At 42.2% G+C, this 26163-nt stretch overlaps 1 protein-coding gene across 1 annotated transcript in view; it reads right to left on the bottom strand.

Annotated features, from left to right (window-relative positions):
- Window positions 1–12228: 12228 nt before the first annotated feature.
- Window positions 12229–26163, bottom strand: part of SNX3 (sorting nexin 3) — a 40053-nt gene continuing 26118 nt past the window's right edge. Inside the window, exons 2-5 of the mRNA XM_077289601.1 lie at window positions 21942–22037; window positions 14059–14183; window positions 13381–13515; window positions 12229–13278 (exon numbers count right to left, since the gene is read on the bottom strand). Of these exons, the coding sequence (XP_077145716.1) occupies window positions 13410–13515; window positions 14059–14183; window positions 21942–22037 (327 nt within the window). The 3' untranslated portion in view covers window positions 12229–13278; window positions 13381–13409. The remainder of the gene's footprint in view (window positions 13279–13380; window positions 13516–14058; window positions 14184–21941; window positions 22038–26163) is intronic.

Below are 26163 nucleotides of genomic sequence, written 5' to 3'. Positions count from 1 at the left end.
AAAACAATTTTTTTCAATGAAATGTTATTGGCTTGCTTGACTGAAATATTCTTTACCGTCATACATATTTATGCAAAAATGAGGGGCTTTCTTTACTGTTGTGAATTCTTCCCCCAGAAGTGTAGGGCTTGGCACAAGAGATGAAAATTTTTCTGAAACAAAAATTCATAAGCTTTAGTGATTACCTCATCCTCATTTTTTTCTGCTAACATGAGAATATTTGGTGCCTTGAGTGGTGTGAATTCAGTTGGTAGGTCACTGCAAAGGATTGGAAACAGAAAAGGCTGTAGTAGTGTTATATTTCATCACACACGACCAAGGTTGGAAATGATAATCAAATCAGGAAAAGACCACTGACTCTAAATTTCCCATGATCTTTGTCACCATGGTAGATACAGAAAGCAACATACAACATAGACACAAAAATGTATAGCCATTAGTGATGAGAGAACGTGCTCGGGTAAGGTGTTGTTTGAGTATGCTCAGGTGGTAACCGAGTGACTATGGTATGCTTGACAAATACGTCAAGTCCTCGCGGCTGCATATCTTCTGTCTGTTTGGCAGCTGCAACACATGCTTGGATTGCATATCTGTTATGCAATCCCTGCATGTATTACGGCGGTCGAACAGCCACTAGACATGCAGCTGCGGGGACTTTAACATATTTTTCGAGCACACCGAAGTCTCTCAGGTACCACCTGAGCCTGTTCAGATAACACATTGTCTGAGCACATTTGCTAGTCATCACTAATAGCCATCCTAAAGTCCTGGCCCATGTATACCGCAATTAAAAAAATACACATAATCAAACAATAGGCCTAGGAAGGTGATTTGTTTGGGAACACCTAAGTTTTTCTTGACTTACAAGCAGTGACTAGTCGGCTTGATCAAAGCAATTCATCAGAGCAATTTTGCCACAATTGCTTTTTGTCAGAATTCTGGCCTAAACTGATTTGAAAATTTGCAAAATGTTGACACTTTTAGCATATCCATATCCACCTAACTCATGACGATGACCTGTGGTGTTCTCTACGCCAGAAGTCTTACTCCAGTCAGGAACAGGAGCACACCTCTTCATGTGATACCATCAAGCCATCTCAAAACCGCAGGATCTTATGCCACATTTACATTTATCAATTTTGTGGTGTTAAAGAAAGGTCCTTTAAAAGCCTGTTCAGACAAGCAGAACATTTTTCAGATGCTGGAGGAGCAAACTGTAATAGCTTGTTCATCACGCATATGCTTTCAATGCTGTCAGCAGCACAGATCTTTTACATAAGACTACAAGCTGACTAGAACAATGATCTTTTGGGCACCCAATGTTTTACTCCTTTTGAATGTATGATCATTGTGAAAAAAGTGTCCTAAGGAATGCTTGTTGACAATAATCATTAAGTGTAATGCACCTTAACCCCTTTACCCCCCAAGGTGGTTTTCACGTTAATGACCAGTCCAATTTTTACAATTCTGACCAGTGTCACTTTATGAGATAATATTTCCGGAACGCTTCAACGGATCCCACTGATTCAGACACTATTTCTTGTGCCATATTGTACTTTATTGTAGTGGTAAAATTTCTTCAATATGACTTGCGTTTATTTGTAAAAAAAGAAAATGGAAATTTGACAAATTTGGACTATTTAGCAATTTTCAAACTTTGAATTCTTATGCCCGTAAATCCAAGAGATACGTCACACAAAATTGTTAATAAATAACATTTCCAACATGTCTAATTTACATCAGCACAATTTTTTAAACAAAATTTTTGTTTGTCAGGAAGATATAAGGGTTAAAATTTGACCAATGATTTCTCAATTTTTCAACAAAAATTACAAAACCATTTTTTTAGGGACCACATAACATTTGAAGTGACTGAGGGGTCTGTATGACAAAAATGGTTCCATCTAAGTGCTGAAAACCACAATCAACATGTTTATTAACACTTTAGGTGCTTCACAGGATTTTTTGGAATGTGGAAAGAAAAATGAACATGAACATTTTTTCACAAAAATTTTACTTTAGACCCATTTTTTTTAATTTTTGCAAGGGTAACAGAAGAAAATGGCACCACAATTTGTTGTGCAATTTTTCCTGAGCATGTTGACATGCCATGTGTGGGAGAAAACCACTGTTTGGGCGTGGAAGGGAAAGAGCGCCATTTGACTTTTTGAATGCAAAATTTGCTTGAACAGTTAGCAAACACCAAGTTGTGTTTGGAGAGCCCCTAATGTGCCTAAACAGTGAAAATCCCGACAAGTGACATCATTTGGAAACTAGAGCCCTTAGGGAGCGTATCTAGATATATGGTGAGCACATTGAACCCCCAGGTGCTTCACAGACATTTTTAACTTTGAGCCATGAAAATAAAAATATCACATTTTTCCCACAAAATTATTTTTTACCCCAAATTTTAAATTTTCATAAGGGTAACAGGAGAAATTGCACTGTACAATTGGTAGTGAAATTTCTCCTGAGTATGCCGATACCCCATATGAGGGAGAAAACTAATGTTTGGGCGCACGGCAGTGCACAGAAGTGAAGGAGCATCATTTGACTTTTTGAATGTAAAATTTGCTGGACTCATTAGAGGACGCCAAGTCCCACTTGGAAAGCCCCTGATTTGCCTAAACAGTGGAAACCTCCCACAAGTGACCCCATGTATTTAGATGTATGGTGAGTACTTTGAACACCCAGGTGCTTCACAGAAGTTTATAACGTTGAGCCGTAAAAATAAATAAAAAAAATAAATTACATTTTCCCCGCAAAAATGTTTTTTTGTTCCATTTTTTTTTATTTTCACAAGGGTAACAGAAGAAATTGCACCATACACTGATACCATATATGTGGGGGAAAACTACTTTTGAGGCACAGTCCAAAGCTCAGAAGGGAAGAAGTTCCATATTGGAGTTCAGATTTTGCTGAAATGGTTTGAGGGTGCCATGTCACATTGGCAGAGCCCCTGAGATGCCAGAAGAAAAGAAACCGACCATATGTGAACTCAGTTTACAAACTACAATGAATTCATCTAGTGGTGCAGTGATCATATTCACACCACATGTGCCTCAGAGTTTTATACCATTGAGCGGTGAAGAAAGAATAAATTAAATTTTTATCACTATGAGACCTGTTTCACACGTCAGTGGCTCCGGTACGTGTGGTGAGTTTTCTCACGTACCGGAGACACTGACTCACGTAGACACATTAAAATCAATGTGTCTCTGCACATGTCAGCGTGTTTTCACGGACCGTGTGTCCGTTTGAAAAACACGGAGACATGTCCGTGTTCGTGGGAGCGCATGGATTACACGGACCCATTAAAGTCAATGGGTCCGTGTAAAACACATACCGCACACGGATGCTGTCTGTGTGCAGTCCGTGTGCCGTGCAGGAGACAGCGCTACAGTAAGCGCTGTCCCCCCAGCTTGTGGTGCTGAAGCCGCCATTCATTTCTTCTCTCCAGCAGCGTTCGCTGGAGAGGAATGAAAAATCAGTGGTTTTTTTGCGGTTGAAATAAAGTTCCCGGTAACCAACCCCCTACCACCCCGTGCGCCCGCCCGCTGGAAATAAAATACTCACCCAGCTCCCTCGATGCTTCCTCTCAGTGTCGCAGCTTGTCCTGTATGAGCGGTCACGTGGTGCCGCTCATTACAGTGATGAATATGCGGCTCCACCTCCCATAGGGAACTTTACCGGGAACTTTATTTCAACCGCAAAAAAAACCCAAAAAAACAATGATTTTTCATTCCTTCTCTCCAGCGAACGCTGCTGGAGAGAAGAAATGAATGGCGGCTTCAGCACCACGCTGGGGACAGCGCTTACTGTAGCGCTGTCTCCTGCACGGTCCGTGTGGTACCCAGTCGGCACACGGCTGCCGCACGTGTGCCGCACTGATGTGCCACGTGAGCACACGGACACGGCTAACTCCGGTACCGATTTTTCCGGTACCGGAATTATCTGGACGTGTGAGACTGGCCTAATGTTGTTTTAGTCCCAAATTTTTATTTTTTCTAAGGGCTAATAGGATAATTTTTTACAACAAACTGAGGTCCATTTTTTCCTGAGTGTGCCAACAATCTACATATAAATCAGGAAATACTTTTCAGGCACAATGCAAACCTCAGAAGGGAAGCAGCACCAGATTATATTGCAGATTTTATGGCTATCGTTTGAGGGTGACATGGCCCACTAGGAGCAAAACCCCCCATAAGTGACCCCATTTTACAAACTACACCTCTCAACCAATTCATCTAGGGATGCAGTGATCATATTGACACCATGGGTATGTCACAGGAATGTATACCATTGTGCAGTGATGAAAAAATAATAACATTTTACTACTAAAATGTTGTTTTAGCCACAGATGTTACATTTTCACACAAGAAGTGGGTAAAAATGGCACCAAAATTTGTCCCACAACTTCTACTGAATGTAGCAATACCCCATATGTGACTGTACAGTACGGCATAGCCATATGGAGACACTTGGAAGGCACTAAGCACAATTTGTCTCCTAGAGCACAGATTTTCCTAGAATAGTTTGCGGACTCCAAATACAGAGCCTCTAAGTGTTGGAAGAGCAGAATCCCTCACTCAAGTGACCCCATTTTGGAAAGTATGCCTTTGGGAATTTAGCTACAGGTATAGTGATGATTTTGACCTCATGGGTATTTTCCAGAAATAAGCAGCAGTGGATGTTGCTAAATGAAAGTTGCCAACTGCCATTGTAGTGACCACCAGTACTATATAGTGACAAGGACGTTAAGCCCAGTTCATGCTTCTGGAGACACGCAGCTGTAAAATAGGCTATAGGCTAATCGCTACAGAAATGCCAAGCATGTGGTTAGGAACACTGGGGTTCAGAGTGGGGCATTTGGATTTGAAAGCCTTTGTACTACCAGTTACATGGAAGTCCCTATATTTCTGTAAACAGATGACGGACCCAAGTGGGGATTTGCTTTTTTTATGGATTGAGTTGAGGGTTTTATTGGAAACATTTTACAAAATGTTTGGGATCACATTTATCTGGCGCTCTACGTTGAGCATTTACATTGGGTTTCCATTTAAATCTCCGAGGGACGTGATTCAGATGAAGCCCGGGAGGGATGAATTCACTATGAGGCAGCAGAGTTACTCTGGACTCCATCTGGCCTCTGTTCAGTGATGTCCTTTTCAGAGGTTCACAAAACTGTGTCCGACTGCACTTTAATGCAAGCCAAAATAGACACCACCGGATCATTTGCCAGACGGCATCCACAGTGCCTCCATCTGCCTGATTATAGAGAATGTGCTGCTGGGGGTTCCGCCTGAATAACATATTTCAGAGATTTACATGGAAACCTCTAGGTGTAAGCGCTCAGCGCAGAATAAATGTGTTCCAAGCCTTACTTGTTATGATCTGGTGGCCTAGGAGCAGCATGAGAGGTACTCTGGAGAAGGTGGTACCTGTACTAACCGCAGACCCTGAACTTAACACCGCAACTAGAAGTAGCCGTGGAATGTACCTAACACTCCCTAGACATCTCGACACAGCCGGAGAACTAAATACCCCTAGAGATAGAAAAGGGAAAACTATGTTGCCTCAGAGAAAATCCCCAAAGGATAGACAGCCCCCCACAAATATTGACTGTGAGAGGAGAGGGAAATAACATACGCAGACTGAAATCAGGATTTAGCAAAGGAGGCCACTCTAGCTAAATCGAAAGGATAGGACAGAGTACTATGCGGTCAGTATTAAAACACTAGAAAATATCCACCACAGAAAATACAAAATCTCCACATCTAACTAAAGATATGGAGGGTATATCTGCATCTCCAGAGATACCAGCTTGGCTGAACCAATCCTTATGCAGACCAAGCTGGACAAGACAAAACATGGAAAAGAACTGAACAATAAAGCCCACAGCATGTGGACTGCAAAAAGCAAAGCCAGAACTTATCTTTGTTGAAATGAACAGCAAGCAGGAGAGACCAGGCAGGGATGTGAATCCTCCAGGAACAATGGACAACTGGCACTGACTAAAGGGTCAAGCAAGACTAAATAGCCCAGTCAGAAATGCAATAAGTCGACACACCTGATAAATGCTGCGATCCAAAGACAGCAGCGCTACCACTTATAACCACCGGAGTGAGCCCAAGAGCAGAATTCACAACACTTACTGCGATCTCTTGGAGGCAGAATAAACAAATCAACAGCAGGTGAAGAATTGGTTTTATTTATTTTTTATGCCATTCCTCGTGCAGAATAAGCGATTAGATAACTTTATTCTTCAGGACTGCGTGATTACAGCGATACCAGACTTATTTCTGGTATATACAATAGTGTTCACAATAACAGCAATGTGTTCAAAAACATGAGTTAATCACAAAATCTTTATACCAGTTTTTATTTCTAATTCAAAACATGAAGAGAATTGTATATAATTTTTTAACTACTTTACAGAAAATAAAAAGAAATGAACATTGGGCTATTCTAAAAATAGCAGTGTCTGCATTTGTCTATTCAAACTCAATATGTACTTTTTTTTGTGAATTTAGCATTTCTGTGAATCACTAACCTAATATTTAGTTATATACCCACAGGTTTTTTTTTTTAAACTGCTTCACATCTATGTTGCATAGAGTCAACCAACTTCTGGCACCTGTCAACTGTTATTCCAGCCCAGGATGCTTGGACTACATCCCACAATTTTTTGGCATTTGTTGGCTTTGCCTCAGAATTGGCATTTTTAATTTCACCCCACAAGTGTTCTATTGGATTAAGGTTGGGGGATTGGGCTGGCCACTCTAACCTCAATTTTGTTGCACTGGAACCAAGAATTTGTTTATTTAATGATGTGTTGTAGGGTCGTTGTTGAAATACCCATTTCAAGGGCATATCCTCTTCAGCGTAAGGCACCATGACCACTTCAAGTATTTTAATAGATGCAAACTGTCCATGATCCCTGGTATGTGGTAAATAGGTCTGGCACCATAGTAAGAGAAATAAGCCTATATCATGATGCTTGCACCACCAGGCTTCACTGTCTCCAGGGCGTACTGTGGCTTGATTGCATAGTTGTCATCTGACAAATTGTCTGCGCTTTTGGACATAAAAAGAACAATTTTCCTTTCAACAGTCCGCAAAATGTTTCTCCATTTTTCTTTAGGCCAGTTGATGTATTCTTTGGCAAATTCTATCCCCTTCAGTACGTTTTTTTTTTTTTTTTTAAAGTGGGACTTTGTGGGGACGTCTTGCTAAGAGGTTAGCTTCACACGGTCGTCTTCTAACTGTCACAGTACTCACAGGTAACTTGAGACTGTCTTTTATCATCCTGGAGCTGATCATTGGCTGAGCCTTTGCTGTTGTTTTTCCATCAATTCGAATGTTAGTCTTACGTTTTTTTCCACGTCTCCCTGGTTTGGCTTTCCATTTTAAAGCAGTGGAGATCATTTTAGCTGAACAGCCTATCATTGTCTATACTTCTTTATAAGTTTTACTCTCTCCAATCAACTTTTTAATCAAATTACGATGTTCTTCTGAACAATGTCTCGAACTGAACAGTAAAGTTCAGCATCTGTACCGAACACCTACTGTTCGGGCACGGACAACGAACATGGACTTCACCAGTAAGACAATTGTTACTGTACTGGTTCGGCCTCCCAAAGTCCGGGTGTTTGTCGCACTGTCATGTGCATGACAGCGTGTCAAACACTGCTTCTGATCAGCGGTAAAATCATCACTGCCCGTCAGACAGCAGTGGTTCCCACACTGTCAAAAGACAGCCTGAGCCCGCATCTATGATCATAGCTGCTGGCTCATGCTGTCATTTCTCAGCATGGAAACTCTGGCTCTCTCACCGGCGGTGATGATTATACCGTCGATCAGAAGCAATGTTTGCCGCTCTGTCATGCACATGACAGCATGGCCGGCCTCACACTAGGCGTATGAAAATACGGTCCGTTTTTTACGGCCGTAATACGCAGAAATGTTCCCAAAATAGTGATCCGTATGTCATCCGTAGGCAGGGTGTGGCAGCGTATTTTGCACGTCATCCTCCGTATGTAATCCGTATGGCATCCGTACTGCGATATTTTCTCGCAGGCTTGCAAAACCGACATACAATGGATCCATGGGCTCAAATATTCGTTAAAACATATATACAGTATATATATATATATAGATAGATAGATAGATAGAGACAAATAAACAGTTAGGTCCAAATATATTTGGACAGAGACAACATTTTTCTAATTTTGGTCATAGACATTACCACAGTGAATTTTAAACAAAACAATTCAGATGCAGTTGAAGTTCAGACTTTCAGATTTCATTTGAGGGTATCCACATTAAAATTGGATGAAGGGTTTAGGAGTTTCAGCTCCTTAACATGTGCCACCCTGTTTTTAAAGGGACCAAAAGTAATTGGACAGATTCAATAATTTTAAATAAAATGTTAATTTTTAGCACTTGGTTGAAAACCCTTTGTTGGCAATGACTGCCTGAAGTCTTGAACTCATGGACATCACCAGACGCTGTGTTTCCTCCTTTTTGATGCTCTGCCGGGCCTTCATTGCGGTGGTTTTCAGTTGGTGTTTGTTTGTGGGCCTTTCTGTCTGAAGTTTAGTTTTTAACAAGTGAAATGCATGCTCAATTGGGTTGAGATCAGGTGACTGACTTGGCCATTCAAGAATATTCCACTTCTTTGCTTTAATAAACTCCTGGGTTGCTTTGGCTTTATGTTTTGGGTCATTGTCCATCTCTAGTATGAAACGACGACCAATCAGTTTGGCTGCATTTGGCTGGATCTGAGCATACAGTATGGCTCTGAATACCTCAGAATTAATTCGGCTGCATCTGTCCTGTGTCACATCATCAATAAATACTAGTGACCCAGTGCCACTGGCAGCTATGCATGCCCAAGCCATCACACTGCCTCCGCCGTGTTTTACAGATGATGTGGTATGCTTTGGATCATGAGCTGTACCACGCCTTCGCCATACTTTTCTCTTTCCATCATTCTGGTACAAGTTGATCTTGGTTTCATCTGTCCAAAGAATGTTCCTCCAGAACTGTGCTGGCTTTTTTAGATGTTTTTTAGCAAAGTCCAGTCTAGCCTTTTTATTCTTGATGCTTATGAGTGGCTTGCATCGTGCAGTGAACCCTCTGTATTTACTTTCATGCAGTCTTCTCTTTATGGTAGATTTGGATATTGATACCCCTACCTCCTGGAGAGTGTTGTTCACTTGGTTGGCTGTTGTGTAGGGGTTTCTTTTCACCATGGAGATTATTCTGCGATCATCCACCACGATTGTCTTCTGTGGGCACCCAGGTCTTTTTGCATTGATGAGTTCACCAGTGCTTTCTTTCTTTCTCAGGATGTACCAAACTGTAGATTTTGCCACTCATAATATTGTAGCAAGTTCTCTGATAGGTTTTTTCTGTTTTCGCAGCTTAAGGATGGCTTGTTTCACCTGCATGGAGAGCTCCTTTGACCGCATGTTTACTTCACAGCAAAACCTTCCAAATGCAAGCACCATACCTCAGATCAACTCCAGGCCTTTTATCTGCTTAATTGAGAATGACATAACGAAGGGATTGCCCACACCTGTCCATGAAATAGCCTTGGAGTCAATTGTCCAATTACTTTTGGTCCCTTTAAAAACAGGGTGGCACATGTTAAGGAGCTGAAACTCCTAAACCCTTCATCCAATTTTAATGTGGATACCCTCAAATGAAAGCTGAAAGTCTGAACTTCAACTGCATCTGAATTGTTTTGTTTAAATTTCATTGTGGTAATGTCTATAACAAAAATTAGAAAAATGTTGTCTCTGTCCAAATATATATGGACCTAACTGTATATATACACATTGTATTTATATTTAAATCAGCGCTAGATAGCAGAAAAGCCAGTAATTCAATTGCCGCTTTTCCTCTCTCCTTCACAAACCCGACAGGATATGAGACATGGTTTGCATACAGTAAACCATCTCATATCCCTTCTTTTATTACATATTCCTCATTACTAATGTAACAAGTATCTTAGTGTCAAATTTGGGGGCTCTAGCTATTACATTAAAGGGTTAAATCGCGGAAAAAAACTGGCGTGGGCTCCCACGCAATTTTCTCCGCCAGAGTGGGAAAGCCAGTGACTGCTCAAATACAGCGGACTTCATAGGAAGCTTCTTAGGCATTTTGAAATCATAAATTTGCTCTCAAAATAATTGTCCTATAAATAATCATGTAAAATTTTGGATAGAAGTAACACAAATTTTGCATAAATCAATAGTACAGATGATGACAGTTTGTATTATATATGTTATTAGATAGATTTACTCTGAAACTTCAAGCTCAGGTGTTTCTCAGGGCACTGCGGAGTAAATTATTCACATCATGATGCTTCACAACTTATGAAGAGGGAGCAAGTTTGTGCTGAAACTGAAACTGCTAGTAGAGCCAATAACAGCTGCGATCACTGAGGAACACATTCCTACAAGGATACCATCCACTGGTAATAGATGAGCAGATCCACAGGGCTACAAGGATCCCAAGAAACAGCCTCCTGGATTACAGAGAGGATAACAACAGGGTACCTCTTGTGGTCACATACAACCCCCACATCCTAAGGAAAATTGCTGCTGATCTCCAACCCATATTCCATAGAGATCACAAACTGAAAGACATATTCCCAGAACTACCACTTCTCTCCTACAAACAGCCCCCTAACTTAAGGAATCTGCTTGTCAGAAGTGTCCTCTCAACACGATCAGTGACTGGCACATTCCCCTGTAACAATAAAAAATGCAAAACGTGTACCCACATATTACCAATAAGTATAGTCTGTGTACCAAACACAAATCAGGACTATAAGGTCACGGGTTCCTTTTCTTGTACATCCTCCAACGTGGTGTACATGATACAATGTACGAGGTGCCCTGGAAGTATTTATATTGGGGAAACCATGCAAAGACTACAAACTAGGATGAATCTACAGACACACAATCAGGAATGAAATGGACACACCTGTGGAAAAACATTTCTCTGGACCTGGACACAGTATGACAGATTTAAAAGTCTTGGTACTAAAAGGTCATTTTAAGGACCACAGGGAAAGGAAAATTTGGGAATACAAACTAATGAAGATGTTTAATTCGTTGACACTAGGACTCAATTTAACACTTGAATTTATGAGTCACTACATGGATACAATTCACACCTCCACCAGACAGACTCCAGATAACTAAAGGTACCTTCACACTAAGCGACGCTGCAGCGATACAGACAACGATGCCGGTCGCTGTTTAGTCGCTGTGTGGTCGCTGGAGAGCTGTCACACAGACGGCTCTCCAGCGACCAACGATGCCGAAGTCCCCGGGTAACCAGGGTAAACATCGGGTTACTAAGCGCAGGGCCGCGCTAAGTAACCCGATGTTTACCGTGGTTACCATTGTAAAAGTAAAAAAAAAAAAACACATACTCACATTCCGGTGCCCAGCGTCCGCTTCCCTGCACTCCTCCTGCATCCTCCGCATAGAGGCTGCTCAGAGTAACACAACCAACATGTGGTCTGATGTTTTCCTGTTGACAAATGGTTCCTGGGACACTTTGGTGGACTGTAAAGGCCTTTTCATGGCATTGCCCACAAGGTCATCAGATGGAGGAGACCAGAAACTGAAATGGAGGCAGGACTGAACATCAAGCCTCTTCAGCATTGAGTCCCACTGTTGTCTTGGAGGAAATTATAGCCGTAGAGTGGCCTGGAGACAACATGGGACCATGCCATAAAGAGGACATCACACCAACCCTGCTCCCGGGATTAAATGGTGTGGGGTGACATAATGAATGGTAGCCAGGTCCCTCTAGTCTTCATTCCAGGTACACTAACACGTTGATTTGGTGGTGGATCCAATAGTATAGCCATTTCTCTTAAACGACCAGACCACAAATTGCGCATGCTACTGTGGGAAGCCTGCGTCGACTAAACATGCTATCATAGCCTGCAGTGTCTCTGAACTTGTCTTACATCGAGCACAATTGGGACATCATCAGCAATTGAAAAATGAGCTGCCAGCAGCGGATGAGAGCATCAGTGTGGCAGAACATCCCTCAGACAACCATTACTAAACTCAACAATAGGATGCCAAGGCTTTGCGTGTGTATTTCTGCATGTGGCGTTCATACTCGAAGCTGAATAAATCGAAAAACCATAAGCATACTTCTTGTCAGGATACGTTGAAAAATTAATCAAAAACATTGTAAATAAAAGATTTTTATTTCCATATTTGTATTTCAAAAATTCAAACAAGTCATATAAAGATGTTTTATACTTGTATAAATTTCTTTGTAACATTTATTATAAAGTCTTTTGCAAGCTTTGAGGAGTTTCAGTATGCAAAGATTACACGTGAAGATATACAGAGTACGATAGTGGCACAAGATAATATGGAATAGAAACATTCTAGTGAGAGTCTTTGTTAGTGCTAGTTAGCTGCCAATCTAATTATTCCTAGATATATATACATATATATGATAAATGATGTGTTATGAGAGAGGAATAGCTAGACTATTGTTTTCCCAATTAAGAACAAAATGCCAGTAATCCCACAAGAGTAGCATCACTGCCAAGGTGACAGCAGCTTTTATGATAAAAAGAAAAAAGGCAACTATAGTGAGCATCCATTACAATCAGATCAGTGATTACTGTAAAGTGATCTTGGTCCTCAACAAACATTATTTCATCCAAGTCCTCAGCTGGAAAAGGCAGAAATTGAATGATGACTTTCCAAATGGAAAAAAAACAAAAAAACAAATTATGCTAAACGTGAACAATAAACACAAAAGGAGAACAAATGGCAAAACAATAAGGCATTACCCACAAAGGACGGGAGAAATGACTGCCAAGGATGCTGCAAGATTCCCGACGCAAGGCGACTGACTATAATAAGGACTTTCACATTTGTGAGAGGCTCATGTCAGGCAAGCTACACAGAAACGGACTTTTCCTGGAAGACCTGAATACAACTGATTACAACTCAGTTAACTTTTGTCTTTCCATCACGAATGACTTCTTTTACAACAGACATACTGATTCAGGTAACCCTTTATGAACACAAGCCTCTTGTCACAGTCTGAATCTTTACTGTAGTGCTGGAAATACATGCTGTCATGTTTCAATTTGGCTTAGAACAAGTAATAATAATAAAAAAAAACAAAAAAAAAACCATCAGCGAATCCTGTCCAAGCACCTTGAGGTTCAGTGTGTGTGATCATATACTTTAGTGGCAATTGAACCCGCTTCTGGAGCTGAAATGAAAAGTAACATTGTAGAGTAATATAGAGGTTAGTATGTTACATTTATTACAGCAGATTGTAACATGCCAACAATATAATAAAATAATGTTTTACAGTCATAGGGTGTCAATTGCTTCCAGTTATCAAGCATGTCTTATTTTGGATGGTGTGTAGTTCCTGTCGATAATTTCATCTTGTAGAAACATATGAAGGCAACGTTCGTTTTGGGCCAACGGGTGACCAGCAACTCTGCAAGTAAAAAGAACAAAGGAAAAAAAAAAAGTCAAAACAGGTCAATCCATACGTCAGCAAATATAAGGAAGGCATGGTCTTTTCAATGCCATTATCATTTCTATGACTTATATTCTGCCCTGCAAACCCACCCAAATCTTATGAATTATATGAAAATATTAAAGTATTGCATAAAATCAGCAGTGATGTAAAGAAGGTGATTAAGTACACTGGGCACATTTCAGAACTAGAGATAATGCCACAATCTGCAATCAATGCAAATTATTACCCCGGCTTTGTAAGCGGCATTGTTCCAGCAATAGGGCATATGTTGAAACCAGGGAGAGCTATGGTATAGCACGTAACTATTTGTTTCAGCGCCATCAATTTCGCAGGCAATCTGCATACATTAACTATACACAACAAACAGAAGGTCAGCAATAAGGAGGATTTGTTTTAACTCATTCAGTGCAGGGATTAAACTGTGCCCCCCTGTTATACAGTCTTTTATACATTGCTGAAGCATTTCCTAGCACTTGAGACGCAGGGGATCACACTTACTTGTTTATAAATTGCTCAAGCCCAAGCTTTCTATCCTCGATGAAAGATTCATCAAAGATTCCTTCATCTCCTCTGAATGGAAGCTGCCGAAAAAGAGCCTTGCCAGGTAGAGGGGGCACCACAACCTAAGATAAAGCGGAGAAAATAAAGAAATCAGGCGTATGGATCATTTGTGAGTCTTGGCCAATATGTCTGCTCAGAAGGTGGCATCATTTTCAGAGGAGCTACAGCTAGAACTATGACTTTTAGCCCTTTTTTCAAATTTGACCAGTGTCACTTTATGTGGTAATAACTCTGAAGCGTTTCAATGGATCTCAGTGATTAGGATAGGAGACTGCTTTTTGTGACATATTGTACTTCAAGTTAATGGTAAATTTGTGTTGATATTTTCTGTTTCTAAAAACATCAGAAATATGAAAAAAAAAAAAAAATTCTACAAATTTGCAATTTCAAACTTTAAATTATTATCCCTTTAATCTGGAGAGTCATACATCACATAAAATAGTTATTAAATATCATTTACCTCATGTCTGCTTTATATCAGCGCCATTTTTAAAAAAAATCCTATTTTGTTTGGATGTCAGAAGGTTTAAAATTGTAGCAGCAATTTTTCATTTATTCAAGGAAATTTACAAAACCTATTTTTTCTATTAACCCATTCACCCCAGAAGCTTTTTTCATTTTTTCATTCTCATTTTTTGCTCCCCTTCTTTCCAAAGCCATACCTTTTTTATTTTTCCATCAACATGGCCATGTGAGGGCTTATTTTTTGCGGGACGAGTTGTACTTTTGAAAGATACCATTGGTTTTAGCATGTCGTGTAACAGAAAATGGGAAAAAAAATTCCAAGTGCGATGAAATTGAAAAAAAGTGCAATCCCAGACTTTTTTTTTTTTGTTTGGCTTTATTGCTATTTTCACTAAATGCTAAAACTGACCTGCCATTATGATTCTCCAGGTCATTACGAGTTCATAGACACCAAACATGTCTAGGTTATGTTTTATTTAAGTGGTAAAAAAAATTCTTAACTTTGCCAAACAAAAACAAAATTGCATAATTTTTCGTTACCCATAGAGTCTCCATTTTTTTGTTATCTGGGGTTGGGTGAGAACTTATTTTTTGCGTGCAGATCTGATGTTTTTAATTATACGACTTGTGCAGCTACGTTCTTTTGATCGCTCGCTATTGCATGTTAATGAAATGTCGCAGCGACCAAAAAATTTTAATTTTGGCGTTTTGATTTTTGTCTCGCTTCGCCGTTTAGCGATCAGGTAAATCCATTTTTTTTTTATTGATAGATCGGATGATTTTGAACGCAGCGATACCAAATATGTGTAGGTTTGACTTTTTTTTTAATTGCTTTATTTCGATTGGGGCGAAACGGGGGTGATTTTAACGATTATTTTTTTTAGTTTTAAATACTTTATTTTATTTATTTTTTTAATTTTGGCATGCTTCAATAGCCTACATGGAAGGCTAGAAGTATCCACTACTCGATCGCCTCTGCTACATAGAGGTAATGCACAGATCACCTCTATGCAGCAGAATTACAGGCTTGCTATGAGCGCCGACCACAGGCTCTCACAGCAATCTGCCATCAACAACCATAGAGGTCTTGAGTAGACCTCTGGTTGTCATGGCAATGCACCGATGACTCCCGATCACGTGACGGGGGTCAGCGGTGCGCTTACTTTCAGCCGTGCGGCCGGCAGTGCTTCTTAAATGCCGCTGTCGGCGTTTGACAGCGGCATTTAACTAGTTAACGGGCGCAGGCAGATCGCGATTCCGCTCGTGCCCATTGCGAGCACATGTCAGCTGTTGAAAACAGCTGACATGTCGCGGCTTTGAGCTGGGCTCACCGCCGGAGCCCACCCCAAAGTGGGGGATACCGCCAGCTGAGGTACTACTCCGTCAGCTGGCAGAAAGGGGTTAAGTTTTGAAGTGACTTTGGGGTTCCTATATGTCGTAAAACCCCAAAAGAAAGAGCATTTTAAAAACAGCACCCTTCAACGTATTCAAAATTTCTGTCAGGTAGTTTATTAACCCTTTGGGTGCTTTTCAGGAATACGAAGTGGCATGACAGGGATGAAAAATGTTATTTTTACCTACTAAATGTTGCCAACTTCTGAACAGGCCATTATAGCGGGTAGACGCTAAGGCCATTTTTTGGCCATGAATTCCCATGGCAGACATCAGGACCACACAATCATGATCTCAAGATGCCAATGGGGTTGACCATCCTGATCTTTTTTAACCATCTAGTTGCTGTAGTCACTATTGACAGCAGTAGCTAAGGGGTTAAAAAAAATGTGGTTAGTGACAAAACCAATGGAATAAAAGGACTTTTCAAAACAAGCATAGATGCTCGGTGCACACTTGATGTACTTATCTTGCATTTCCTGCTGACAGACTTCCTTTAAATGGATTGCTAGGGCAAAATAACACTTTGCCCAGCAGACTGGAAATGTAAAAAATGTACTAACTCAGTCATACTCACATACCGGGACACACGTAGACTTAATGCAGGCCACTCTTTTATATGTGCAGAGACAAGAAGCTTTGATCTTTCACTGTTCCATCATTCACCAGACCACTGTAACCTGTGATTGGCTGCAGCGGTCTGGTGACGATGTATCGCATTATCAGAATACATCTACACTCACTGGCCACTTTATTAGGTACACCTGTCCAACTTCTTGTTAACACTTAATTTCTAATCAGCCAATCACATGGCGGCAACTCAGTGCATTTAGGCATGTAGACATGGTCAAGACAATCTCCTGCAGTTCAAACCGAGCATCAGTATGGGGAAGAAAGGTGATTTGAGTGCCTTTGAACGTGGCATGGTTGTTGGTGCCAGAAGGGCTGGTCTGAGTATTTCAGAAACTGCTGATCTACTGGGATTTTCACGCACAACCATCTCTAGGGTTTACAGAGAATGGTCCGAAAAAGAAAAAAATCCAGTGAGCGGCAGTTCTGTGGGCGGAAATGACTTGTTGATGCCAGAGGAGAATGGGCAGACTGGTTCGAGCTGATAGAAAGGCAACAGTGACTCAAATCGCCACCCGTTACAACCAAGGTAGGCCTAAGAGCATCTCTGAACGCACAGTGCGTCGAACTTTGAGGCAGATGGGCTACAGCAGCAGAAGACCACACCGGGTACCACTCCTTTCAGCTAAGAACAGGAAACTGAGGCTACAATTTGTACAAGCTCATCGAAATTGGACAGTAGAAGATTGGAAAAACGTTGCTTGGTCTGATGAGTCTCGATTTCTGCTGCGACATTCGGATGGTAGGGTCAGAATTTGGCGTAAACAACATGAAAGCATGGATCCATCCTGCCTTGTATGGAGCATCTTTGGGATGTGCAGCCGACAAATCTGCGGCAACTGTGTGATGCCATCATGTCAATATGGACCAAAATCTCTGAGGAATGCTTCCAGCACCTTGTTGAATCTATGCCACGAAGAATTGAGGCAGTTCTGAAGGCAAAAGGGGGTCCAACCCGTTACTAGCATGGTGTACCTAATAAAGTGGCCGGTGAGTGTATGTTACTAAAACTCCCTTCTCTGCTGCAGCGGTCATGCTGATGGTGGAAAAGTGACCTCAGCGCTCTCTCTGTGCAGTCCACACTGGATCCAGGCAGGTGCCAGAAGGAGAGTGTGACTGGTTATGGGTTTTATTTTTTTACATATCCAGTCTTCTGGACAAAAGTTTTATTTTAACGAGACAACCCTTTTAATATCTAAGCAGGTGACAGATGCTTATTTTTGAGAGGTGGATGTAGTAATATTCCTTTTATTTAATCTCTGCTAATTATTTTATCAGTTCCCACCTTTATCGAGTCACTGAAGTTTGGTCTGTTATATCTATCTTCCACTCACATGAGAAAGAAGGCTGTCACATTTTAAATCCAGATAAAAATACATTTAGCAGCAGAGTTACTCTGGCCATAAGAAAAAAACGTGGCGCTGCACAGCCTCTGCAACGAGCACTGCTAGTATGCAGTCAATTGTGGGTGCCTGAAACTCAGTAACTGGAGGTGCTCGCATAAGGAAAAAAAGACAAATTCCAATGTATATGCAAAGAGAAAAAAATTGCGGCAGCACTCACCAGGTGGCGTGGTTCATTCCTTTATTGAAGATACGAATTCCATTAGAGTAAATGCACGGCTCGGGGGAGTGCGGACATGGTGGAAGTGAGCAGGGAAGGACAACAGCTGTTTCGCGCTATACCAGACCTGTAGAAGCGCTGGTATAGCGCGAAACAGCTGTTGTCCTTCCCTGCTCACTTCCACCATGTCCGCACTCCCCCGAGCCGTGCATTTACTCTAATGGAATTCGTATCTTCAATAAAGGAATGAACCACGCCACCTGGTGAGTGCTGCCGCAATTTTTTTCTCTTTGCATATACATTAGAGTTAGGGTACCGTCACACAGTGCCATTTTCATCGCTACGACGGCACGATTCGTGACGTTCTAGCGATATCGTTACGATATCGTTGTGTCTGACACGCTACTGCGATCAGACATCACGCTGAGAATCGTACGTCGTAGCAGATCGTTTGGAACTTTCTTTCGTCGCTTGATCACCCGCTGACATCGCTGGATCGTTGTGTGTGACACCGATCCAGCGATGTGTTCGCTTGTAACCAGGGCAAACATCGGGTAACTAAGCGCAGGGCCGCGCTTAGTAACCCGATGTTTACCCTGGTTACCAGCGTAAACGTAAAAAAACCAAACACTACATACTTACATTCCGGTGTCTGTCCTCCGGCGTCTCAGCTTCTCTGCACTGTGAGCGCCTGCCGGCCGGAAAGCGAGCACAGCGGTGACGTCACCGCTCTGCTTTCCGGCTATGGTGCTTACACAGTGCAGAGAAGCAGAACGCCGGAGGACAGACACCGGAATGTAAGTATGTACTGTTTGTTTTTTTTACGTTTACGCTGGTAACCAGGGTAAACATCGGGTTACTAAGCGCGGCCCTGCGCTTAGTAACCCGATGTTTACCCTGGTTACCCGGGGACTTCGGCATCGCTCCAGCGCCGTGATTGCAAAGTGTGACCGCAGTCTACGACGCTGGAGCGATAATCATACGACGCTGCGACGTCACGGATCGTGCCGTCGTAGCGATGAAAATGGCACTGTGTGACGGTACCCTTACTCTGGCCTCTGCCTCTGTTCAGCCATGTCCTTTTCAGAAGTGCTCAAAATTGTGGTCAACTGCGCTTTTATGCACATCTTACAAGACAGACACCGCCAGATCATAGGTCAGACAATGTCCACAGTGCCTCCATCTGCCTCATTATAGGAAATCTTTCGCTGGGGGTTCTGTCTGAATCATGTCTTTCAGAGGTTTACGTGGAAATCCCAGTGTAAGCGCTCAGCGTATAGCGCATAAAATATATGCGCCAAGCTTTACTGTGATCTTTGGGAGACAGAATGAGCAAATCAACAGCATGTAAAGAATTGTTTTTTGTTCCTTGTGCAGTATAAGTGATTAGACGACTTTATTCTTCGGTGCGATTATAGCGATGCTAGATTTATAGGGCTGCAATTTCCTATATTTCTGCTGCCGGAGTCATGCGAGAGTTGTTTTTTTTACATGATAAGTCGACGTTTTTATTGGTACCATTAGGCAGAATGAACAAAAACCAGTGACAGATTGATTTTTGGTTTATTTTTTTTTTGCCGTTCACCGTGGTAAAATTGATAAGGCAGGTATTATTTTTTTGGGGGGTCAGTACGGTTACAGCAATACTTCATTTTTATACATTTTTTTTGTTTTCGTGCTTTTACACAAAAACTATTTTAATGGCGAAATATTGTTTTTGCATCACTTTATTCTGAGAGACATAACTTTTATATTTCCACTAATAGGGCTTTATGGCGGCTTGTTTTTTGCGGGACAAGATGATGTTTTCAGCTATACAATTTTTATTTACAGTTTTTTTGTCTTGTTTTATTCCACTTTATTTCCAGTGGCATAACAAAAAACCATAGTTTGCCACATTTTTGGCAGCATTCACTCTAGGGGTTAACTAGTTCTGCAGTTTTATAGATTGGGTCGTTCTGAATGCAGCAATACCAAATATGTGTATTTTTTTTTTTTTTTTTTTTTTTTTTAACTTAAAAACACATGTTTATGGGTTTAAATTTTTTTTTTTGCTTTATATACACTCACCGGCCACTTTATTAGGTACACCATGCTAGTAACGGGTTGGACCCCCTTTTGCCTTCAGAACTGCCTCAATTCTTCGTGGCATAGATTCAACAAGGTGCTGGAAGCATTCCTCAGAGATTTTGGTCCATATTGACATGATGGCATCACACAGTTGCCACAGATTTGTCGGCTGCACATCCCAAAGATGCTCCATACAAGGCAGGATGGATCCATGCTTTCATGTTGTTTACGCCAAATTCTGACCCTACCATCCGAATGTCGCAGCAGAAATCGAGACTCATCAGACCAAGCAACGTTTTTCCAATCTTCTACTGTCCAATTTCGATGAGCTTGTACAAATTGTAGCCTCAGTTTCCTGTTCTTAGCTGAAAGGAGTGGTACCCGGTGTGGTCTTCTGCTGCTGTAGCCCATCTGCCTCAAAGTTCGACGCACTGTGCGTTCAGAGATGCTCTTAGGCCTACCTTGGTTGTAACGGGTGGCGATTTGAGTCACTGTTGCCTTTCTATCAGCTCGAACCAGTCTGCCCATTCTCCTCTGACCTCTGGCATCAACAAGGCATTTCCGCCCACAGAACTGCCGCTCACTGGATTTTTTTTCTTTTTCGGACCATTCTCTGTAAACCCTAGAGATGGTTGTGCGTGAAAATCCCAGTAGATCAGCAGTTTCTGAAATACTCAGACCAGCCCTTCTGGCACCAACAACCATGCCACGTTCAAAGGCACTCAAATCACCTTTCTTCCCCATACTGATGCTCGGTTTGAACTGCAGGAGATTGTCTTGACCACGTCTACATGCCTAAATGCACTGAGTTGCCGCCATGTGATTGGCTGATTAGAAATTAAGTCTTAACAAGAAGTTGGACAGGTGTACCTAATAAAGTGGCCAGTGAGTGTATATACTTTTCTATTTATTCCCTCAATGGGAATTTTACTTTCGTTACCTGTTAGTACTGCACTGACAGAAATATCTTAGACCATGCTCTGAAACAAGTCCAAGAGGCCCGGCGCCTGCGCACTGCAGTAGTTTACTCTGCCCTCAACAGGGCAAATCAGTACACCTGCGCCGGAGTGTGATGTCAGGGAGCGATGAAGCAACAGGAGGGCGGCGTCGCAAGAAAACATCTCAAAGGCTATGTGCACACGTAGGAAAAGGGGTGCAGAATTTTCTGTACAGAATCCGCATCTCCTGGCAGAATCCACAGCCACTGATTTGCCGCGGTTTTTAAGCGGATTTTTGTGCGGATTTTCAGCGGTTTTTGCCACTGCGGATTTTTATCATGGAGGGGTGCAGAAACGCTGCAGATCCACACAAAAGAAATTACATGCACTTCTTTGAAATCCGCAGCAATTCCACACTGATTTTTCCGCACCATCAGCACAGCTTTTTTAATCCCATTGAATAACATTGTACTGTACATCACAGTATGGATCTGCAGCGTTTCTGCGCGGAAAAATCCGCTACGGATCCGCAGCAAATCTGCATCGTGTGCACATAGCCTAAGACTCATAACATACACATTTAAATATTCCAAAGAGAAACTTTCGTCATTTCACAGATTTATTTTTTTTTTTTTAAGTAAAAACACAAGCCTCATAAAGTAAACAATTTAGTAATGTATTCAGCTTGTATTATGAAATAGTCATAGATCTGTTAAAAACATGCATATAATGAAATGTGCATTAGCCAATCTGATCACTTACCTTGCTTTCTCTTTCAAGTTCACACCTTAACCACTCAAAATCACTGTATCTTCTGCGGACGCTCGATTCCTTCAGTTTAAAAATTGGCAGATTAGTCTGTAACAAAATATTAATTGTCACTTACTTTAAAGATATTTCAACAATCAAATATTCAAACCTGTTCAGAACAACTTTTCCTCGGGAGTCCATCTGGCACATGCCTCAGTACTCAAAGGCTAGCTCACAATTTCAGTGAGGCCAAAGCTGGTAATCATTGAAGCGGAGGGCAGACCGTTTTATAAACACGTAGGTGGGAATGTGCACCAAACCCTGTTAACATCCCTAGGGTGCACCAAGCACCTAATTAGAATATTGGAATAAAGGATGATTTCTAGTAAGCAAACCAACACTTTTTAACAGTGAGAAAACGATTTTAGGACAAAGTCCACTCCACGTTGCCATTACTATGAATAGCAATTATGAGCTCAGACAATGTTCACAAGGTTGGCAAATATAGTTTTGTCATAACTAAACATTTACATTGTAATATATTGCATAGCATCATCAAACTCTTCCTTTAGAGTCTGGTATGTCTTAAAGGAGCTGTCCACTACTGTACTACCCCATTTTCATCAATTCGCAATCCAAATTTAAACAAATAACAGTGTATACTCACCTCCAGCAATGGCACCGTTCCACCAATGTTGGTGCAGCTCGCTGTTACCAGTGGTGACAAGATACTGTTGAGTCACGTGCCCGCTGTGGCTCATCAATAATCCGTCAGGGCCAAGTTCCACTTTGACTGAACAGCAAAGACTGCAGTGGACGAGTTGCTGCTCATTGCCCATTGACATGACAGCAGCAGGCAGGTGACACACCAATGTCACATCACTGCCGAAAAAGCAGCGCCAACGATTGCTGGAATGGCACTGCTATGTTTGTCTGCATCTTGATTTATTCTAAGGGAATCTTTCACCAGGTTTTTCCTACCCCATGTCAGAATGATGTAGGGGCAGTGGCCGATTCAAGCGATGTACCACTTCTGCTCACTGTTTTATATGCTGCAAATCTACCAGTTTTCTGAATGAGGAGCCCTGTGCATAACCCCGTCCACACCACTGATTGGCACCTTTCTACCTATACACAGTATACACAGGAAGCTGTCAATCAGTACTTCGAATGGTACAGAGCTCATGATTAGGCAGCACTACAAAGCAGAAGGCTAACTAGTCCTCCAGTGATAATACATTGCAGATAAGTCATCAAAACTGCTGCAAACCGCCCAGTGACATCACTGAAATCAGGGTCTCTTGCTACATTATGCTGCTCTCATACTAGGTGGCAAATACCTGGTGACAAATCCTTCTAAAGAGGTTGTCTGGTCTAGAGCTATGTGACTGCAGACTTGTAAATCCTCACATCGCGTGCACTGCGTGCTGTGAGGATTCTCCGGTATCGGGAACAGTGGTCTTGTGATCCCAAATATGTAATATGCACCCTTCAGTCCACATTCGATTAGATTGGCGCAGCCTCGCTCAATACAAGGGTATTTAGAGAGGCTGGAAACCATCCAGTCAGAATGTGGTGGGGAGAATGCATAGAGCATTTATTTGCAGTCACAGGACCATTGCTGGCACCAGGGTCCTCGCAGCGCGGGAACAACCAATTTAGGCTTCTTTTACACTTACCGTGTTTTTCCTGGCCGTTTCAAAATTGCAAAAAATTCCACGGTGCGCCGTATGGCTGTATTTGCCGCCATGAAAGATCGAGCCTGCTCAATCTTTTTCACGGTGTACTGACATGGCCCCCATTGAAAAATCAAATCCGTTTTTGCGGCGCACCGTCCCTTCCGGTTTTGCGGACCGCAAGTTTTCTGCGGTCCGTTATTGCGCCAGCCCGCCTTTTTTGCGGCGATACGGCCATCGAAAAAGGCCTGCAATAACGGGCCGTCAAAAAACACGGCAAGTGTAAAAGTAGCCTAAAGCCCAGTTTGGATTAGTGCAAGGATTGTTACTGTATAGTCTATACAATAGTAGCAACTATCTGCAACAAATGGATCCAGGTGGTGGGAATAAGCTAATGAGCATCTGTGACCAGAAACACTGAACACATGATGTAGACGCTCTGAAAAATACATAAACAGCAATAGACAAACCCATATTTTTTTTTTTTATCTTTAATTTAAGAGATTCCAATTCAACAAATATTGTGCTTTATCTGTTTAGAAACCTTGCAATTTACTATGGGGCCGGAAAGAGACAGTGTGTCTGCAGTTCCAGCAACGAAGTTAGATGCGAATACAAATATCAGTTCAAAAAATAGAATTAGAACTTACCGGTAATTCTCTTTCTAGGAACCTTCCACGACAGCAGTATCGGAGGATGTCTCCCTGCCCTAATAGGGGACAGGAACAGAAAGAGGTTAAATACCCCTCCCCTTCCTGCAACCACCAGTGTTTTCTCTGGACACAGTAGCATGTTTAGTTACCACTTAAGTGCAGGAAACATCTAATACATAAATCAGATAGGGAGGGAAATTAGTGCTGTCGTGGAAGGTTCCTATAAAGAGAATTACCGGTAAGTTCTAATTCTATTTTCTCCAGTCACCTTCCACGACAGCAGTATCGGAGTGATATCAACCGCTAATTTCTTTAGGGAGGGACAACAGCCTGGAGAACTCGTCTGCCAAACGATAGGTCCCTATTGAAGTGGAGGCTGTAGTGTCTGGTGAATGTATGGACTGACGACCAGGTGGCGGCTCTGCATATCTGCTCTGAAGATGCGCTACCCCTCTCTGCCCAGGAAGTGGAGACTGCACGGGTGGAGTGTGCTTTTAGAGAAGCTGGAGGAGTCAGATTCTGGGATGCGTAGGCAAGACTAATGGCCTGTTTAATCCAATTTGCTATTGTACTTTTGGCTGCCTTCTTGCCTTTATTTCGTCCTGACCACTGGACGAATAGATTCTGATCCACCCTCCAACTTTCTGTCTGTTGAAGGTAGAATAGGACCACTCTACGGACGTCCAGGGTATGAAAGACCTCCTCTTTTGGATTAGAGGGATTCTGACAGAATGAGGGTAAGATGATCTCTTGATTTCTATGGAATTCAGAGACCACTTTAGGCATTAAGGAAGGATCTAATTTTAGGATTATGCTGTCCATAGTTATGGTCAGGAATGCCTCCCGGATTGACAAAGCCTGTATCTCCCCTATACGCCTGGCGGTAGTGATAGCCACCAGAAAGACTGTTTTAAGGGTCAAGATTTTTAAGTTGGAGGCTGAAAGGGGTTCAAAAGGGTCACCGGTCAGACTCTTTAGGACAAGATTCAAGTCCCACGGAGGTGTGTGGATGAGACGTCTTGGACGGATTCTAGTTGCTGAAGCTATAAACCGTTTGATCCATCGGTGGATTGCCAGATCTTGGTCAAAGAAAGACCCGAGGGCCGACACCTGGACCTTTAGGGTACTTGGTGAGAGCCCCATCTCCAAGCCCTTCTGGAGGAATTGAAGGATTTGAGCAATCTCTGGGTTGAATGGATCTGGTTTGTTTGGGAAACACCATGAAGAAAATTTCTTCCATATTTTCCCATAAATGGCATTAGTTATCGGCTTCCTACTTTTTTGTAGGGTTTCAATCACGTCTTGAGAGAGCCCTCTGGCCTTCAGGATCTCGGCTTCAGAAACCAGGCTGCTAACTTCAGCTTGTGCAGGTCTGGATGAAATAGAGGACCCTGTTGAAGCAGGTCGCGTCTCTGGGGAAGCAGGATTGGACCCTCTAGGCACATGTCTGTTAACGCGTTGAACCAGCTTCTTCCTGGCCACAATGGGGCTATCAGAATCGTTGTGACTTGATCTCTCCGGATTTTCTGCAATGTTCTGGATAGCAATGGGATTGGCGGAAAGGCATATGCTAGGGCAAATTCCCAAGGATGGGAGAATGCGTCCAGCCCCTGAGCCTCGTTTGAGGTGCTTAGGGAGAAAAAGGTGTCTGACTTTGTATTCTGTCTGCTGGCGAACAGGTCCACCTCGGGGGTTCCCCACCTCTGGACCAAGGATAGGAATACCTCCTGGTTTAGGGACCATTCCCCTGGATGAAAGTCCCTCCTGCTGAGGTAATCCGCCTGGGAATTGTCCAGCCCCTTTATATGCACTGCAGAGATGGACAGGTGCTTCTCTGCCCAGGAAAAAATCCTTCCAGCAGTTAATTTTAGGCTTGAGTATCTCGTGCCCCCTTGGTGTCGGAGA

This window comes from Ranitomeya variabilis, chromosome 2, assembly GCF_051348905.1.
Source record: "Ranitomeya variabilis isolate aRanVar5 chromosome 2, aRanVar5.hap1, whole genome shotgun sequence".
Classification (NCBI taxonomy): Eukaryota; Metazoa; Chordata; class Amphibia; order Anura; family Dendrobatidae; genus Ranitomeya; species Ranitomeya variabilis.
Note: the sequence above shows the minus strand (reverse complement) of the source record. Positions and strands in the feature narration are given on the sequence as shown.